General features: G+C 32.6%; 2 protein-coding genes across 2 annotated transcripts; one reads left to right on the forward strand and one right to left on the reverse strand.

The window, feature by feature from the left end:
* Window positions 1-2,078: 2,078 nt before the first annotated feature.
* Window positions 2,079-5,577, forward strand: LOC125608939 (endoglucanase 5-like). The gene is made up of 9 exons (XM_048779597.1): window positions 2,079-2,387; window positions 2,615-3,028; window positions 3,345-3,431; window positions 3,544-3,708; window positions 3,801-3,924; window positions 4,277-4,440; window positions 4,517-4,841; window positions 4,908-4,958; window positions 5,039-5,577. The coding sequence occupies exons 1-9, from the start codon at window positions 2,175-2,177 to the stop codon at window positions 5,374-5,376; spliced, it is 1,881 nt and encodes a 626-aa protein (XP_048635554.1). The 5' UTR covers window positions 2,079-2,174; the 3' UTR covers window positions 5,377-5,577.
* Window positions 5,550-8,464, reverse strand: LOC106381055 (nucleolin 1-like). The gene is made up of 13 exons (XM_013820916.3): window positions 8,322-8,464; window positions 8,200-8,248; window positions 7,660-7,823; window positions 7,485-7,586; window positions 7,305-7,385; window positions 7,121-7,225; window positions 6,989-7,027; window positions 6,837-6,922; window positions 6,626-6,746; window positions 6,433-6,530; window positions 6,173-6,349; window positions 5,820-6,079; window positions 5,550-5,744 (listed from the first exon to the last, which is right to left on the reverse strand). Exons 1-13 carry the CDS (start codon window positions 8,343-8,345, stop codon window positions 5,716-5,718), a joined length of 1,335 nt encoding a protein of 444 aa, XP_013676370.3. The 5' UTR covers window positions 8,346-8,464; the 3' UTR covers window positions 5,550-5,715.
* Between the last annotated feature and the right edge of the window lie 6,033 nt (window positions 8,465-14,497).

The following is a 14,497-nucleotide window of genomic DNA, read 5'->3' on the forward strand; positions in this document are numbered from 1 at the left end:
ACAGTTGGGTCACATTGACCTTTTCCATGAAATCATAGATATTTCATAATTTCACCAATATATACCATGCTATTTATTTTGTTACATTCTATTTGGGTTTATGGTTTATATTTGAGTTTAGGGATTAGTGAATATAGTTTAGGGTTTAGTATTTAGAAGATGAGGATGTATAGTTGGGATCAACATCAACTTCTTCTACGAAATTATAGACATTTCATAATTTTACCAATATATACCATATTATTTATTTTGTTTCATTCTATTTGGGTTTAGAATTTATATTTGGGTTTAGAGTTGTGTATTTGAGTTTAGGGTTTATTGATTAAGGTTTAGGGTTTAGTATTAAGGGGTTGGGGTGGGATTTGGATAATGTTTAGTATATATGGGTTAGATTTGGGATAATGTTTAGTATTAGAGTATGTGAGTGAGGTTAGAAATCTGTTTTATTTCGGTGATGTGGAATAGAACACTGAAACATATGTATGTGGTCATAAATATGTGACGTGGTTCCTTATATTCACTCAGATGTGATTTAAATATTAGCCATACCTCAATTTGTTTACGTCATCTAACTTTCTATCTTTTACCGGTTACTTGCACCAACCAAGGGTATTACCGGATCAAATGGGCCTTAAATGTTAGTTACCCAATTACGTCAAAATCAATGCCATTCTCTTAATTTCACTTCAAATTTTGGCTATTTGGCTAATTGACCCTTTTTATATTGTTTTTTATTTATTTTAAACACTTACTAAGAAATTACATTAGAGATGTTTTAGTGTGGGGAAATTACACAAACAAGTTTGCACTGTGCAGTGAAATATACGATTGTGTTCCCCCTTATTTGTGTGAAGCCTATTAGGAAAATACTTGGATAATAGCAAATATAACATAAGCATAAACTTAAGTGAGGCTAACACCATTTACTGGAAAACCACAATGTGAGAAGGAAAAGCTATGGGACAGTGTTCACTGAAAAATTTGATCAAAAAAATGGGTATGATCAGTAGTATATTCACGTCCTCTCGGTTAAACTCGAGAAAAAAATCCAGAGACTATAATTACAAAGAGGTATTTGCAACACAAGATACAACAACAAGAGAGCAACTCAAAAGCTTTAAAAATAGGCAGCAACAACATATATATAACGAAGAATCGTCAGATGTTAATATCAATGAAAGTGTCCAAGGGGGTCAATTCTCGATGTTGAGCAAAAAATATTAAGTATAGGCCAAGACTTTCTATTCAAAGCCGGTCTAACTTGTTCACTACTTCAAGCACTGACACTATTCAACCCGGTTCTATACTTAAGGATAAGAAGCCTCATGTCCCAGCGTTAAAGAGATTGATGGCGATGAATAAACCAGAATATGAAAAAAACGTTGTATGATTGCTTAAGTGCTGCTTCAGATGGAGGCATACAACCAATTTACGCATATGATTCTGGATCAATGGTGTCAGTTCCTAACGAGTCATAACGAGATCACGGAGAGAACAAGGATCTAGGGTGTTGTTATTTTCAGTCTAGCTATGTAACATAGCCTATGTTCTCCTCGTTCTTGATATTATCATTCAACATTATAGCTTTTTTTTTTTTTTGAACAAACATTATAGCTTTGTTTACATGTTAAACAAACCGACAAAATAAAACTATAAATTACGAACATCAGAACATACGATTAAATCGGGAGAAAATAATTGCAAGATGTGAATACCACGAATGGAACTTGTCCATCAACGCCTTAGCAAAAATCAACCAAAATATTATTGTTGACTTTTTGCATTACAAGATACATTCATCTATTTCTATTCAAATATATGGTCAATATCACGTTCATCAAACGGCTAACAATAAATACACGTGGCAACTCAATGTTGGTTCAGCTTCTGCACAAAAGTCTTAAAAGTACAACGTGAGAAGCTCTAACAAAACGTGAAGGCCATAACTATTATCAAACACGCACAAAACACACACGAACACAAGTAAGACAAAGACAATGATTATTCAGGCAAAACTATGTACCTATTTGATTCTCTACATTCCTCTCTCTCACCAAAGTTACAGACAAAACATCTCTCTCTCTATTTATATACACTTACTCACATCACAATTCTGAACAGAGAACATTTTTTGGGAGAGAGAAGTTAACCTAAAGTAACATTGATCCAGAGAAATGAGTAAGTTTGGTGGGTCTTTGTTCGGCTTAAGCCTTTTACTGACCGTTCTCCTCGGGGCAGCCACCGCAGCAGCGGAGTATTACAATTATGGAAATGCCCTTGACAAGACATTCTTGTTCTTTGAGGCTCAACGGTCAGGGAAGTTGCCAGCTGCCCAACGTGTCAAATGGCGTAGCCATTCTGGTCTCGCGGATGGTTTTGCTCAAGGCGTAAGTCCATATATAACATACACTTAATTCGTATATTATGTAGTTGGACATACACCTAATATATATCAAAATATGATTTATTTCCCTGAGATGGTCATTGCAAACTAATTATCGAAATTAGCAATTGATGGAATGTAAGAATAGTGAGTTGTATTTCTAATGATGATGCTAATACTATTTGTATATAATGATATTGACGTTGGTATTATATATATATGATTGAACAGGTGAGTTTGGAGGGAGGATATTATGATGCAGGAGACCATGTGAAATTCGGTTTACCAATGGCTTTCGCAGTAACAATGCTATCGTGGGCTGCGGTTGATAACCAGAAGGAGCTATCCGGTTCGAACCAAATGCAACAGACATTGTGGTCAATCAGATGGGGTACTGATTATTTCATCAAGGCTCATCCTCAGCCTAATGTTCTATGGGGTCAAGTTGGAGATGGAAAATCTGATCACTACTGTTGGGAGCGAGCGGAGGACATGACCACTTCAAGAACAGCTTATAAGCTTGACCAGTACCATCCTGGCTCAGACTTGGCTGGTGAAACCGCTGCTGCTTTAGCCGCTGCTTCTTTAGCTTTCAAGCCGTATAACTCCTCTTATTCTGCTATCCTCTTGACTCATGCCAAAGAGGTTTGTTCGCCTTTTCTTTATTTTGGTTTGGTTATCTGTTTTGATCCCTGTTTAGTTTATGTTGGTTTGGTTAACGAACATGGTTTTGGGTAGGTTGGGTATTTAGTTATTTGGTTCTGATTGGTTTGGAAATTTTGGTTTTCTAATGGAGTTGATACGGTAAGACAATTATTTTAGGTTTATTTGATTCGGTTACAAATTCTGGTTCGGTTTTGATTTTAAATCCGGTTCAGCTTATATTCATCGCTACTCTTATGTTAAGGATCCGTTTCTGCTTATATTCTGAACAATTTGAAAACCTGTTGTTGTGTTTCAGCTCTTCTCATTTGCTGACAAATACAGAGGATTATACACTGATTCAATCCCAAATGCAAAAGCTTTCTACATGTCATCTGGTTACTCGGTATAATCCCGTTTGATTTGATCTCTCAAAATCTTTACTTCCAGTTCTCTCTTTCCATTGAATATTGTTTCAGTACAATAACTAATGTCTATATTGTGTTAATGTTTTGAAGGATGAGCTTCTTTGGGCTGCGGCTTGGCTACACCGTGCCACCGGGGACGAGTATTACTTGAAATATGCTGTAAATAATGCTGGTTACATGGGTGGAACCGGCTGGGGAATGAAAGAATTCTCTTGGGATAACAAATACGCCGGCGTTCAAGTCCTTCTCTCCAAGGTAAACCAACTGGTTTCTTCAAGAATGTTGTTTTCTTGAAGTTTCAAGAAGACTAATCTTGATCCATGTTTGATTTCTGTATGTTTGCATAGATCTTGTTAGAAGGTAAAGGTGGTGCGTATACTTCGACCTTGAAGCAGTATCAGATGAAAGCTGATTACTTCGCTTGTGCTTGTCTCAAGAAGAATGGTGGCTACAATATTCAAACAACTCCTGGTAAGTTAACTCCTATAACTTAAAAATATTAACCAAATCTAACTTCAAGTCCAAGTACGAAAGTTTAATGGTCTAATCAAAATCCTTATTCCCGGGCAGTGGCGGAGCTAGCATTGTAGCATGTGGGTCATTTGACCCATGTGAATTTCTGTAAAAAAAAATTGACATGCTTATATTACTGCAAAATCTGGAATTTTAGCTTATTGACACCCTTGTAAAATACATAAATTATCAGTTTGACCCCTGTAAGAGGATTTTCTCCCTCCGCCACTGTTCCCGGGTCGATTTATAAATTTCAATTTATTTTTAAGAAATACTAAGTTATGAAAGTTAAATGGTGTTGTTAATTCAGGTGGTTTGATGTATGTTAGAGAGTGGAACAATCTGCAATATGCATCTGCGGCTGCATTTCTTCTTGCGATTTATTCGGATTATCTATCTGCAGCAAACGCTAAACTCAACTGTCCTGATGGTTCAGTGCCGCCTCAAGCACTTCTAGACTTTTCAAGATCTCAGGTAACCAAATCTTTCACGAACACAAAACCATTTCTCAAGTGATTTTAAATGTATTAACCGAGTTTTTCTCATGCAGGCTGATTATATTCTTGGAAAGAACCGTCAAGGGATGAGTTACTTAGTTGGATATGGACCAAAATATCCAATCCGAGTTCACCATAGAGGCGCTTCAATCCCTTCAATCTTTGTTCAACGGTCTTCTGTGAACTGTGTACAAGGATTTGATTCTTGGTATAGAAGGGCTCAAGCTGATCCGAATGTTATCTATGGTGCTCTTGTTGGTGGACCAGACCAGAATGATTACTATTCTGATGACCGGACAAACTACGAGCAGTCAGAACCAACATTGTCTGGAACAGCTCCACTCATTGGTCTATTCGCTAAACTCTCTGGAAAATTAGGTAAACCTTGTGCTCGAATAACTCTTTGTTCAATGGATCATCAACTAATGTTTTGGAATTTTGTAGGTTCTTATGGAGGAGGATATTCTAAACCTTACCAAACACCAAAACCACCAGGTTGATATCTTTTACTTGCAGCTTCTTTTGTAACTTTTCTGCAGTGTCTGATTCTCATTTTCTCTCACACTCATCCACAGCTTCAGCTTACAAAGCAGCACCAACAATATACACTCCAAAGCAATCAGGTGCACCAATCGAGTTTCTTCATTCAATAACTGCAAATTGGATGGCTTGGAACACGAGGTACTACAGACACAAAGTGATCATCAAGAACAATTCTCAGAAACCGATATCAGGCCTCAAGCTTAAGATTGAAGATCTCACAGGACCTATATGGGGACTTAACCCAACAGGGCAAAAGAATACTTACCAGCTTCCTCAGTGGCAAAAGACTTTGAAAGCAGGGCAAGCTTACGATTTTGTCTATGTGCAAGGTGGTCCTCAAGCTAAGGTCTCTGTCCTAAGTTACTACTAATCCTTTTCTTTTAATTAAGATCCCATTTTCCTTCTTTTTTTTGTTTATGCATTGTGTGAGATTTGAAAATAGCCAACCAAGTTGAGACTAAATCTGAGAAATGTAAATTTGTGTCCCTTGAGAGATAATTATTTTTGCCAACCTAGTGAAGGAATCGAAGAAAGAAAATGATATAACACCAAAAGAACTCAAGATTAAGCTTGATTTAACACTCAAACAAAAATTGAAGGTTCGGACAAAAACATAACTAGAACAGAAACAAAACTGAAACAATAGAAAGGAAGTGAAGTATCATAAGTTAAAAACATAAGAAGAGCATTTTCTTCTACATATAAGCTTCTAGTAGTCGTTAAAGGTGGTCTTCTTACCTGCCAAAATAAACCATGAATTAGTGAGAAGCTAGTTACTTAATATCAAGATTCAAGAAAACAAGATCAAGTCACCTGAGAAACTAGGTTTGTTGAATCCACGGCCACCATCTCTTCCTCTGCCACCGCCCCTTCCACGACCACGGCCACCATCTCTTCCTCTGCCACCGCCCCTTCCACTACCAAAACGACCACCACCGCTCCTTCCGCCACCACCGAATCCACCACTACTCTTCTCCCTCGGTTGATCAACAACAATACTCCAACCTCCCATGTCACTACCATTAAGCTCAAACGCCTTGTCTGTGCCGTCTTTAAAATCAAGGTAAGCAATTCTGTAAACAAAAAAAAAAAAGTCTGTTTCATTAGCATATGAGAGAACATATTCACAAACTGGTAATAAAGTTGGAGAGCAGTTAGTCACAAACCCTTTGGAAGCTCCAGTTTCACGGTCACAGGGAACAGAAACCCTCGTGATCTCTCCACATGAAGCAAAGTGCGCACTCAATGCGCTCTTGATGTCTTCTTCAGGAAGAGAAGAGTCGAATCCCTTAACAAAAACCGATTGACCTCCACCACCACCGCTTCTGAAGTTACCACCGGCACTGCAATAATTTGCCAAAGAGAATATTATAAACACAAGAACCTAATACACAATTCAAGACATGAATAGAAAAAATCAATATACCCGCTCTGTGGAGTGTATGCGGGTCTCTCTCCCCTCTCTTGAGCAACATCAAGACGAATATCACGACCAAGCATGGATGTGCCGTGAAGTTCCAGTGCCTAGGAAGGAACAAACGATTTAATAATCAGCAATAAACCTTTCAAATGACTTACTTTTAAATCCTTCATCATAAAAGCCAAAACAATCGCCTCACCTTCTGTGCTTGTTCAGCAGTAGCAAACTCAACATGGCCAAAGCCTCTGAAACTGCCATCGTCTTTTGACATGGCAAATCTGACATCAACAACTTCACCAACATCTTTGAAGAAATTCTCACTGTATGTGGAGGATGAAAATTAAGCAAGGTCATGAACAAATGAACAACTAGACAAGAGAAAGAGATATAGTTAAAACGATGCAACTTACACATCTGATCTTTCAACATTGAATGAGAGATTGGCCACAAAGAGTGTCTTTGATCCTCCTGTAGCAGGAGTCGATGGGGTCTTAGGCTGAAAGACAAAAAGCACAATCAATACACAGCAAAGACACTAAAGCAACTACAATGGGATTCTTACCTGTTTCTGCTCAGCATTCACCATTTCAACATCAGAGTTCTGTTTTTATAAAACAGAATGGAGTAACTTTCAATCAGCAAACAGCAATACAGCTTCTGTTCAAAATAATGGAAAAGTAAACATTGCTCTCACCTTTTTCTTCGGGGTTTCTTTCTCATCCTCACTCTCTGATTCATCGGAAGCAGAATCATCACTACTGCTATCCTTTTTAGCTGCAGGTTTTTCATCTTCACTTTCCTGCAAACACATGGTCAATGAATCAAAATATAATACATCAAAAGCTGCTTGATGATCTCGTTAAAGTACAGAAGCTAACCTCATCAGAATCTTCCTCGGATGAATCAGCACTGCTAGCAACCTTGGTAGTAGCAGGAGCTGCCTTCTTAGCAGCAGGTTTCTATATCAATACTTAAGTAATTAGTCACCATTTTGGAATATATATATATATGCAGAATAAACAAATAGAAAAATAAAGATATGAGAATAAACTTGTCACCTCAGGTTCATCATCTGATTCATCAGAAGAGTCCTCCTCCTCAGACGAGCTCTCAGCCTTGGCTTTCACTGAGCCATTTTTAGCAACTGCAGCAACTTCTTCCTGAAAATAGATTGTGTATCAGCAAATATCCAAGATTAGCAGACTAAACTTGCATAGTTAATAGAAAGCTGACCTCGTCTGAAGATTCTTCTTCCTCGATATCAGAAGAGTCAGAGTTCTCAACTTTTTTAGGCACCTTCTTCTCAGCTTTCTCCTTCTGAACAGCAGCAATCACATCTTTCTTCTGCTTCTTTAGGTTCACTTTGGTCTCCAAATCATCCTCAGGATCTCTCTTACCTGAAGAATAAGAGCATACAAAGTTAAAACCAACCCTTCAACACAATAGGATATATATATCGAGACTAAACAGTCAATACACTTCAAATAGTCCAAAATAAGCAGGGGCATTGATAAAAATTAAATACGAACTATATCAGCAAAAGCATACAAAGTTAAAACCAAGCAACCCCTTCAACATAAAACGAACTGTATCAACAAAGGAGCTCAAATGTCAAGATTATAAGTACATATAAGCAAGTATATTATATCCTATGACAGGCACATTCCAAAACAAACGAACAAGGTATAGATGGGTAAACTAAATTAAAGAACTTTATCCATCAAAATGTACAAGTAGGAGCAATATATAAACGAAAAAGCTCAAGGTTCATACCTTTCTTCAAAGGCTTGGTGGCCTTAATGGCAGCAGGTGCTGCGTCAACCTGAACAAGCAATGTGTCATTACAATCTTAAGAGAGCTAATTAGAAAACACAGAAGGAGAAGAAGCTTACTACCTTGGTGGCGGATTTTTTACCCATGGCGAATTTGAGAAGAGAGACTGCTGCTAGGTTTAAGAGTGAAGGCAGAGAGGCAAAAACCCTAGACAGCTGCTTGAAGATATTTTTCAGTTTAGGGTTTTACGGTATGTATTTATAATCTTTTTCATTTTGGTTTCGGGGTAAAGTTGTCTTTTCGAGTTTTCCATCTAACGGCTGTCTACTCGCGCGTGTTATTTGATTTTCTCCGTCCACTTGAAGTGATATCGCTTTTTTTTTTATGGAAAGATATCAATTTTTAAATAGTGACAACGGTTGGAAAATAACTAGGTCAAAACGGAGTACCACATCCCTCTCTAAGATGGGCTGAGTTTTAGTGGGCTTCGGTAGGCTGGGCTTTAAGGAATTTTGGTCTTATTCTCCTCGGCCTTGTGATAATAAATAGAAGTCAAACTTCTTTTTTTCATGTGTAATTTTCTTTTAAATCGACCTTCACTAGATGATTCATGTAATATATATTAGGAAACACAATGAAACTTTTATTTGAGTAATAGAATAGTTTTTCGATGTAAAGAAAAAATATTTGTATCTCTATAATATTATTTGAGAAGTCAGTTTCCTATGTGTCGCGCTCACGTTAACTTTCACGGTGGTTGATTACACTGATACCCTTAATGAATTAAAAATATTTCATCTAAAATACTATTATTTATTTACTATTATTTACTTTTTTTTATTTAGTTTCCTCTTTAAAATTTTCCAAAAAATAAACTTATGATAAAAAAAGGAAAATATTTATAAAGTAAAAAAATGAATTGAAAAACGAAAATATATGTATTTATAATATTATTTCATAAAAAAGGAAAATTCACAAAATAGTAATATTACATTTAAAAACTATTTTGATTTCATTAAAAACAGTTTATATATCTATCTATATTATTAGATATTTACATAAAATAATTAAGAAACATAAATTGATATATGTTTAATTCACTAAACATAGTTTAAAATTAGTATTATTGAAATCTTTTATTTATTTTTCATATATTTAGTTGACTGTAATATCTTTCAATTACAGCAAATTTTTTTGATAAATTATATTTTACTTATATAATATTATTTTCAAATACAATCACAATTTTGTTTATTGCTTATTTTATGAGATATAAAAAACTAAAAATAAACATAGTTTTTCATTGATAATTAACCAAATATTACAAGTCTCATAACTATATAAATAGGACATAAAATAAATTACAATCTATATAAATGAAAAAAATAAAATCCAAACTATGAAAATGTGTTGTTATTAGCATATATGTATTAATACACATAAACCATCCAAATTGTATGCTACATACATAAATATACTTGGAAATGGTAAATTTTATAAAGAAATACCAAAATATCAAATGATTTATTTAACATATCACTTTAGTTGTTTGAATATCAATAATACATGTTATAAACAAATGAAATTTATAAAAATAAAATAAATCATATGAACAACCATATTTGTGAAATATAAAAATTAGAAATAACATCTGCAAGGTTGTGTGGGTCAAGATCTAGTCCATATTGATATTAGAGATGTTTTCTATTTGATAAAGTCATTAGAAATGTTTTACAACCAGCTGTAAAGTCAATCGGAAATAAACCATTATCTAACATATGGAAACTGAAATCTAAACGAAAAATTTAAAAATAATCAAGATTTCGGAAGTCTTACTAGCTAACAAATGAAAGTATTGATATATGTATTGTTAAGAATTTGAAGGTCTAAAGATGTGATGAAAATTAAACAATTATTATTTCGTGGGCAAGCATCTCCTTGCTTTCGTGTGTAGAATCTAGGGAACGCATAGAGTGAATAATTATTATTTTTAAAAGATGTTCTTTATATGATTTATGTTAGCATAGATAACGATTATTATTATTTTTTGTTATTCTTGATGATGGTTTTTGATAAGATGAATAATGATATATTGATCATCTTATAATATTTATGAATATGACATCATTCATATTGATTCATCCACGCACACAAAACTGTTGAAACATGGATTTTTATTTATTTCTATTTTTTGTTGTTGGATAAAGGCATGAGATATTAAGAGGTTTTAAACATTAGACTTTAGACCAAAACATACACAATATTTTCCTCTAATTTATCACTAAGTTTTCAGTATGTGGTAGTTTCCAAGATAAATATGATGTCTTCGTTGACAGACATTAACATCTTGAGCGATTCCAGCAATTTCCTTCCTAAAAAATCCAGCACGGTAAATATAACTTTCTTTTTTTCAATGCGAAGCATTAATTTTTTGGGAAACCTATCTTCCTTCATCACATATTCAAAGCTGGGTAGCTCAAATCCAAACGTGTTTATCGAGTCAAGGATGATGCGGATAGCGAGATGGTCAGGAAGGCTTGTAAGAGAGGTGATGGAGATGTTAGAAGAGTACAAGAAGCTAGAAAAGATATGGAGCAAGATGAAAGCGCTCAAGATCCCAAATAATGTAGACATGAGTGCACTCTCGAAAACACATGAACGCTCAACACATCAGCAAGATCCTCCCTTCTCATATGCTCAAGCGGATTGGTGGCATGGGGTGTGATTGGTGGTATGGGTGGTGTGCAGAGTCTCATGAAACAGATGGTTTCGGCTAAGGACATGATGGAAATGTTCGGCGGTAAAGACAATAGTTTCTTTCTTTCTTAAACACCAGAAACTAACACCTTGCTCGTTTGTCATATTTAGTTTTTATTCTTTTTTTTTCCCTATTTGTAAAATATCTACTCTTGATGTCTCTATTTTACTTAAGAATGGTCTTCTGTCTTTGATCATTTTATTGCATCTAGAACTAGAAGCATGCATTGTTTATGGTTAAGCCCTATCCAGATGAAATATAAGTATCAAGCAAATCATTAAATCAGATAATGTACTGATTTTTATTTACTAGATAGAGACAAACAATTAGGTGATAAATAGTTTAAATGCAGTTACTTAATTTGCTTCGTCTCACTTTTTAAAAAGTAGAAATGATATAAAATGATTGCATAGGCTTGGATAAAATAGTATGAAATTAAACATGGAACCTGGCAAAGAACAAAAGCGTTAAAAGACCAAACAAAAGAAATCAACATATCAAAAACACAGATTTGATAAATTCATGAAACTTGATCTTACCTATCTATCATTTGACAACACAGTACGATAAACACATCTTTTCGTCTGAACTTTCTAATTTTAGAAATTATTAAATCAACCAAAAAAATAAAATTTCTGTTTTTCCTGTCAAAATGTCTATAGTGTATCTAATCTACACACAACTGAAAATGGAAAGCTAACATATATTTTTCTGATCCTTATTGCGTAACCTCAAAGATGAGGAGGAGACACAAGTTTTAACCTTTTCCAGCAGATCCAGCTTACTGTGGCAGTTTTGTTTTAAGAAACACTAGAGTTGCATTTAAGTTAGCTCTTCTTGACTTTGTTGATATATGCCTACAAGTTAAGACATCGTTCATGAAATCTAACAAATTGGGTCTTAATCTAGAAAAATATGCATGTATACGAACAAACATAACCTGAAGAAGCTTGATAAGCTTTGGTTTTGAAGCTAATAGATAATGGTCGATCTTCTCCTGTGTTTGAGGAATCTTTCTGGTTTGAATTGCACCGGTTACTTTGTCAACTACCTTTCTGACTATGATTTTGTAAGAATCTTTGTTCATTCCACCTTCTTTCTAAGCAGGTTTTAGAAGACTAGAGCAAATTTGAATGCTCTCATTCCCTTTGGATCCTTTTCTTTTTTCGTATTTTTATCACGTGCCCCATCATCTTCATCTTATTTTCCTTCTTCCTCCACTATCGTCTCTGCATCTGTCTCTTCAGTCTTTCTCCCATCTGGTTCTTTGCTTAGCTTCTTCTTCTCTCCTTTTGTCCACGTTTTCCAACTAACGAGACCAAATTGTCCATGTTGACTATATGGTATTACTCTAATATGAATACTGAGGATGTGAGTTTGAATATGTGAAGATTGTTCCTTTTGTCCATAAACTTGAGGCAACTGCATTGACTGTATGGTATTAATGTAGTAACAAAAATAAGTTCAAAACTAGATTGTGCGGGTAACATTTCATTTATAAATATAAAATTTTATATTATTTTGTATATAATAATTTATGATAATATATTGCTGTCATTTTAAAAATCACTAAATAGATGATATATAATTCTAATATTAAAATTTAACATATGTTAATAATTTTATTTTTTGTAAAAATTATTACATAATTTATGAATATTAATCATTTTAAAAGGTGAATGATATTTTAGTCACTTTAAAAGGTGAATTTTATTTTATTTATTTATCTTAATGAAAGTATTTTTTCAAAATATATTGGTTTACCAATTCAATATAAATTTAATATGTTTGCAAAAAAACATAATTTTAATATGGAATTCATTAATTACTTCTATTTTAATATAATGTAGAATATACTTATAAAATTTATAAATTTAGCAAAAAAATTCATTATTTTGTTTATAATAAAATTTTAATTAAAATTAATTTATAATAATAATATACTACTAATTGCGAAATTAATCAGTGCATTAATTAAAAGAATATTTAAAATTTTAAAAAGATTTTGTTAGATTTTTTTTCAACAAATTTTGTTATTCCTAAAACTAAAATTTAAATTTATAGTTAAAGTAGATTTGTTATTAATAACCTTATAATAATTATTTAGAAATGTTATACATTAAATAAACTAATGTAAACAATAAACAAATTGTTTGAATATATGGACCTAGACTTCTAGTTTGACTATTTTGTAGTAGATAAAAATTGTACTTCTCTTTTAATAGAGAAGATTCATCTAATCTTCCAAACTCAAATATAATAGTGTAATTTTTCAAAATTTTCTTCACAAAATATAAAATTTTGAAAATATATATTCAAATTTTACAAGAGATAAAATTGTAGATAATAAATAATAAATTTTGAAATGCACCACGAAAAAACAAACTATTTATGCTGTAAAATTAAAGCATAACATCCAATATTTTAAAATCTTAATTGAAAATAAAAGAAAACTTGATATCATAACATCCAAAAAATATCTTATATCAAAATTGTTTTTACTAAAATAAGGAAAATTATCACAAATACCACATTCATAGTATCACTTTTCATGTTTACATTAACTATTTTTACCCTCACTTTTAATGAAAAGTAAAATACGTTTATGCTCCTAAGATTAACTAATCTAGACTTAGAGTTACGAGTTGAGGGGTGGGATAGTGTTTTTTGAATGTAAAATTTAGGATTCTAATAAATATATAAATAAATACTTAAAAAAATATTTGTTTTTATAAAAAACTAGTTTCAAACATAATTTTCGATTTTCAAAAAGAAATTTTGAAAAAAAAGTTTCGAAAAAAAATTCAATTTTTTCTTTAAAAAAGTTCGTTCGAATTTGAAAAAGTATAATTCGAAAACATAATATTATAAAGAATTATTTATTATATATAGAGAACAAGGATATAATAGTCTTTTGCTATTTAATGAAAATGTATTTTTGAAAATATTATTTTAGTGATGGTAAATATGAATAATGGTACCATGAAAATGATAAATATGAATTTCTCCCCTAAAATAATATGATAGATGATGCTATGTATAATATTTACTAAAATAATAGGACTATATTATTTAAACAAAACATTATTGTTACTTATAAATTCCGTAAAATACAAAAATAATATATGTTAAAGTATATTTTTTTAGACATAACATGTAAATATAGATGATCTTAAACATATTTTTTCTATAATATAAATAAATAAATTTTAAAAATATATTATAGCAAAAATGTATAAGTTAAAGAAAAAACATATTTTAAATGTATATTATAAAGTTACACAATATATAAGATTAAATTGAAATTATATATTTAAAACATGTGTATTAATATCATATACATTTGATTAAATGAAAAAAAATATCAGCACGGATTGCGTGTTAAAATCTAGTAGTATCTATTAAATTTATCGTAAATGCAATGTCTATGTTCACTTGACGGGGTAACTAAAGATGATGGTGCTAAAAAAACATAATTTGTAATGAAATCGATTGGATGAGATATTTGTTTATAGGTTGCAGTTTGCTGTGGAGTTGGAA

The sequence above is a fragment of the Brassica napus genome, chromosome A5 (genome assembly GCF_020379485.1).
Source record: "Brassica napus cultivar Da-Ae chromosome A5, Da-Ae, whole genome shotgun sequence".
NCBI lineage: Eukaryota > Viridiplantae > Streptophyta > Magnoliopsida > Brassicales > Brassicaceae > Brassica > Brassica napus.

Coding starts and splice junctions, on each gene's coding strand:
- LOC125608939 (XM_048779597.1), top strand. CDS start 2,175: ATGAGTAAGTTTGGTGGGTCTTTGTTCGGCTTAAGCCTTTTACTGACC. Junction 3,432..3,543: donor ACATGTCATCTGGTTACTCG/GTATAATCCCGT, acceptor AATGTTTTGAAG/GATGAGCTTCTTTGGGCTGC. Junction 3,925..4,276: donor CAATATTCAAACAACTCCTG/GTAAGTTAACTC, acceptor TTGTTAATTCAG/GTGGTTTGATGTATGTTAGA.
- LOC106381055 (XM_013820916.3), bottom strand. CDS start 8,345: ATGGGTAAAAAATCCGCCACCAAG. Junction 7,386..7,484: donor AATCAGATGATGAACCTGAG/GTGACAAGTTTA, acceptor GTATTGATATAG/AAACCTGCTGCTAAGAAGGC. Junction 6,350..6,432: donor GCATACACTCCACAGAGCGG/GTATATTGATTT, acceptor AAATTATTGCAG/TGCCGGTGGTAACTTCAGAA.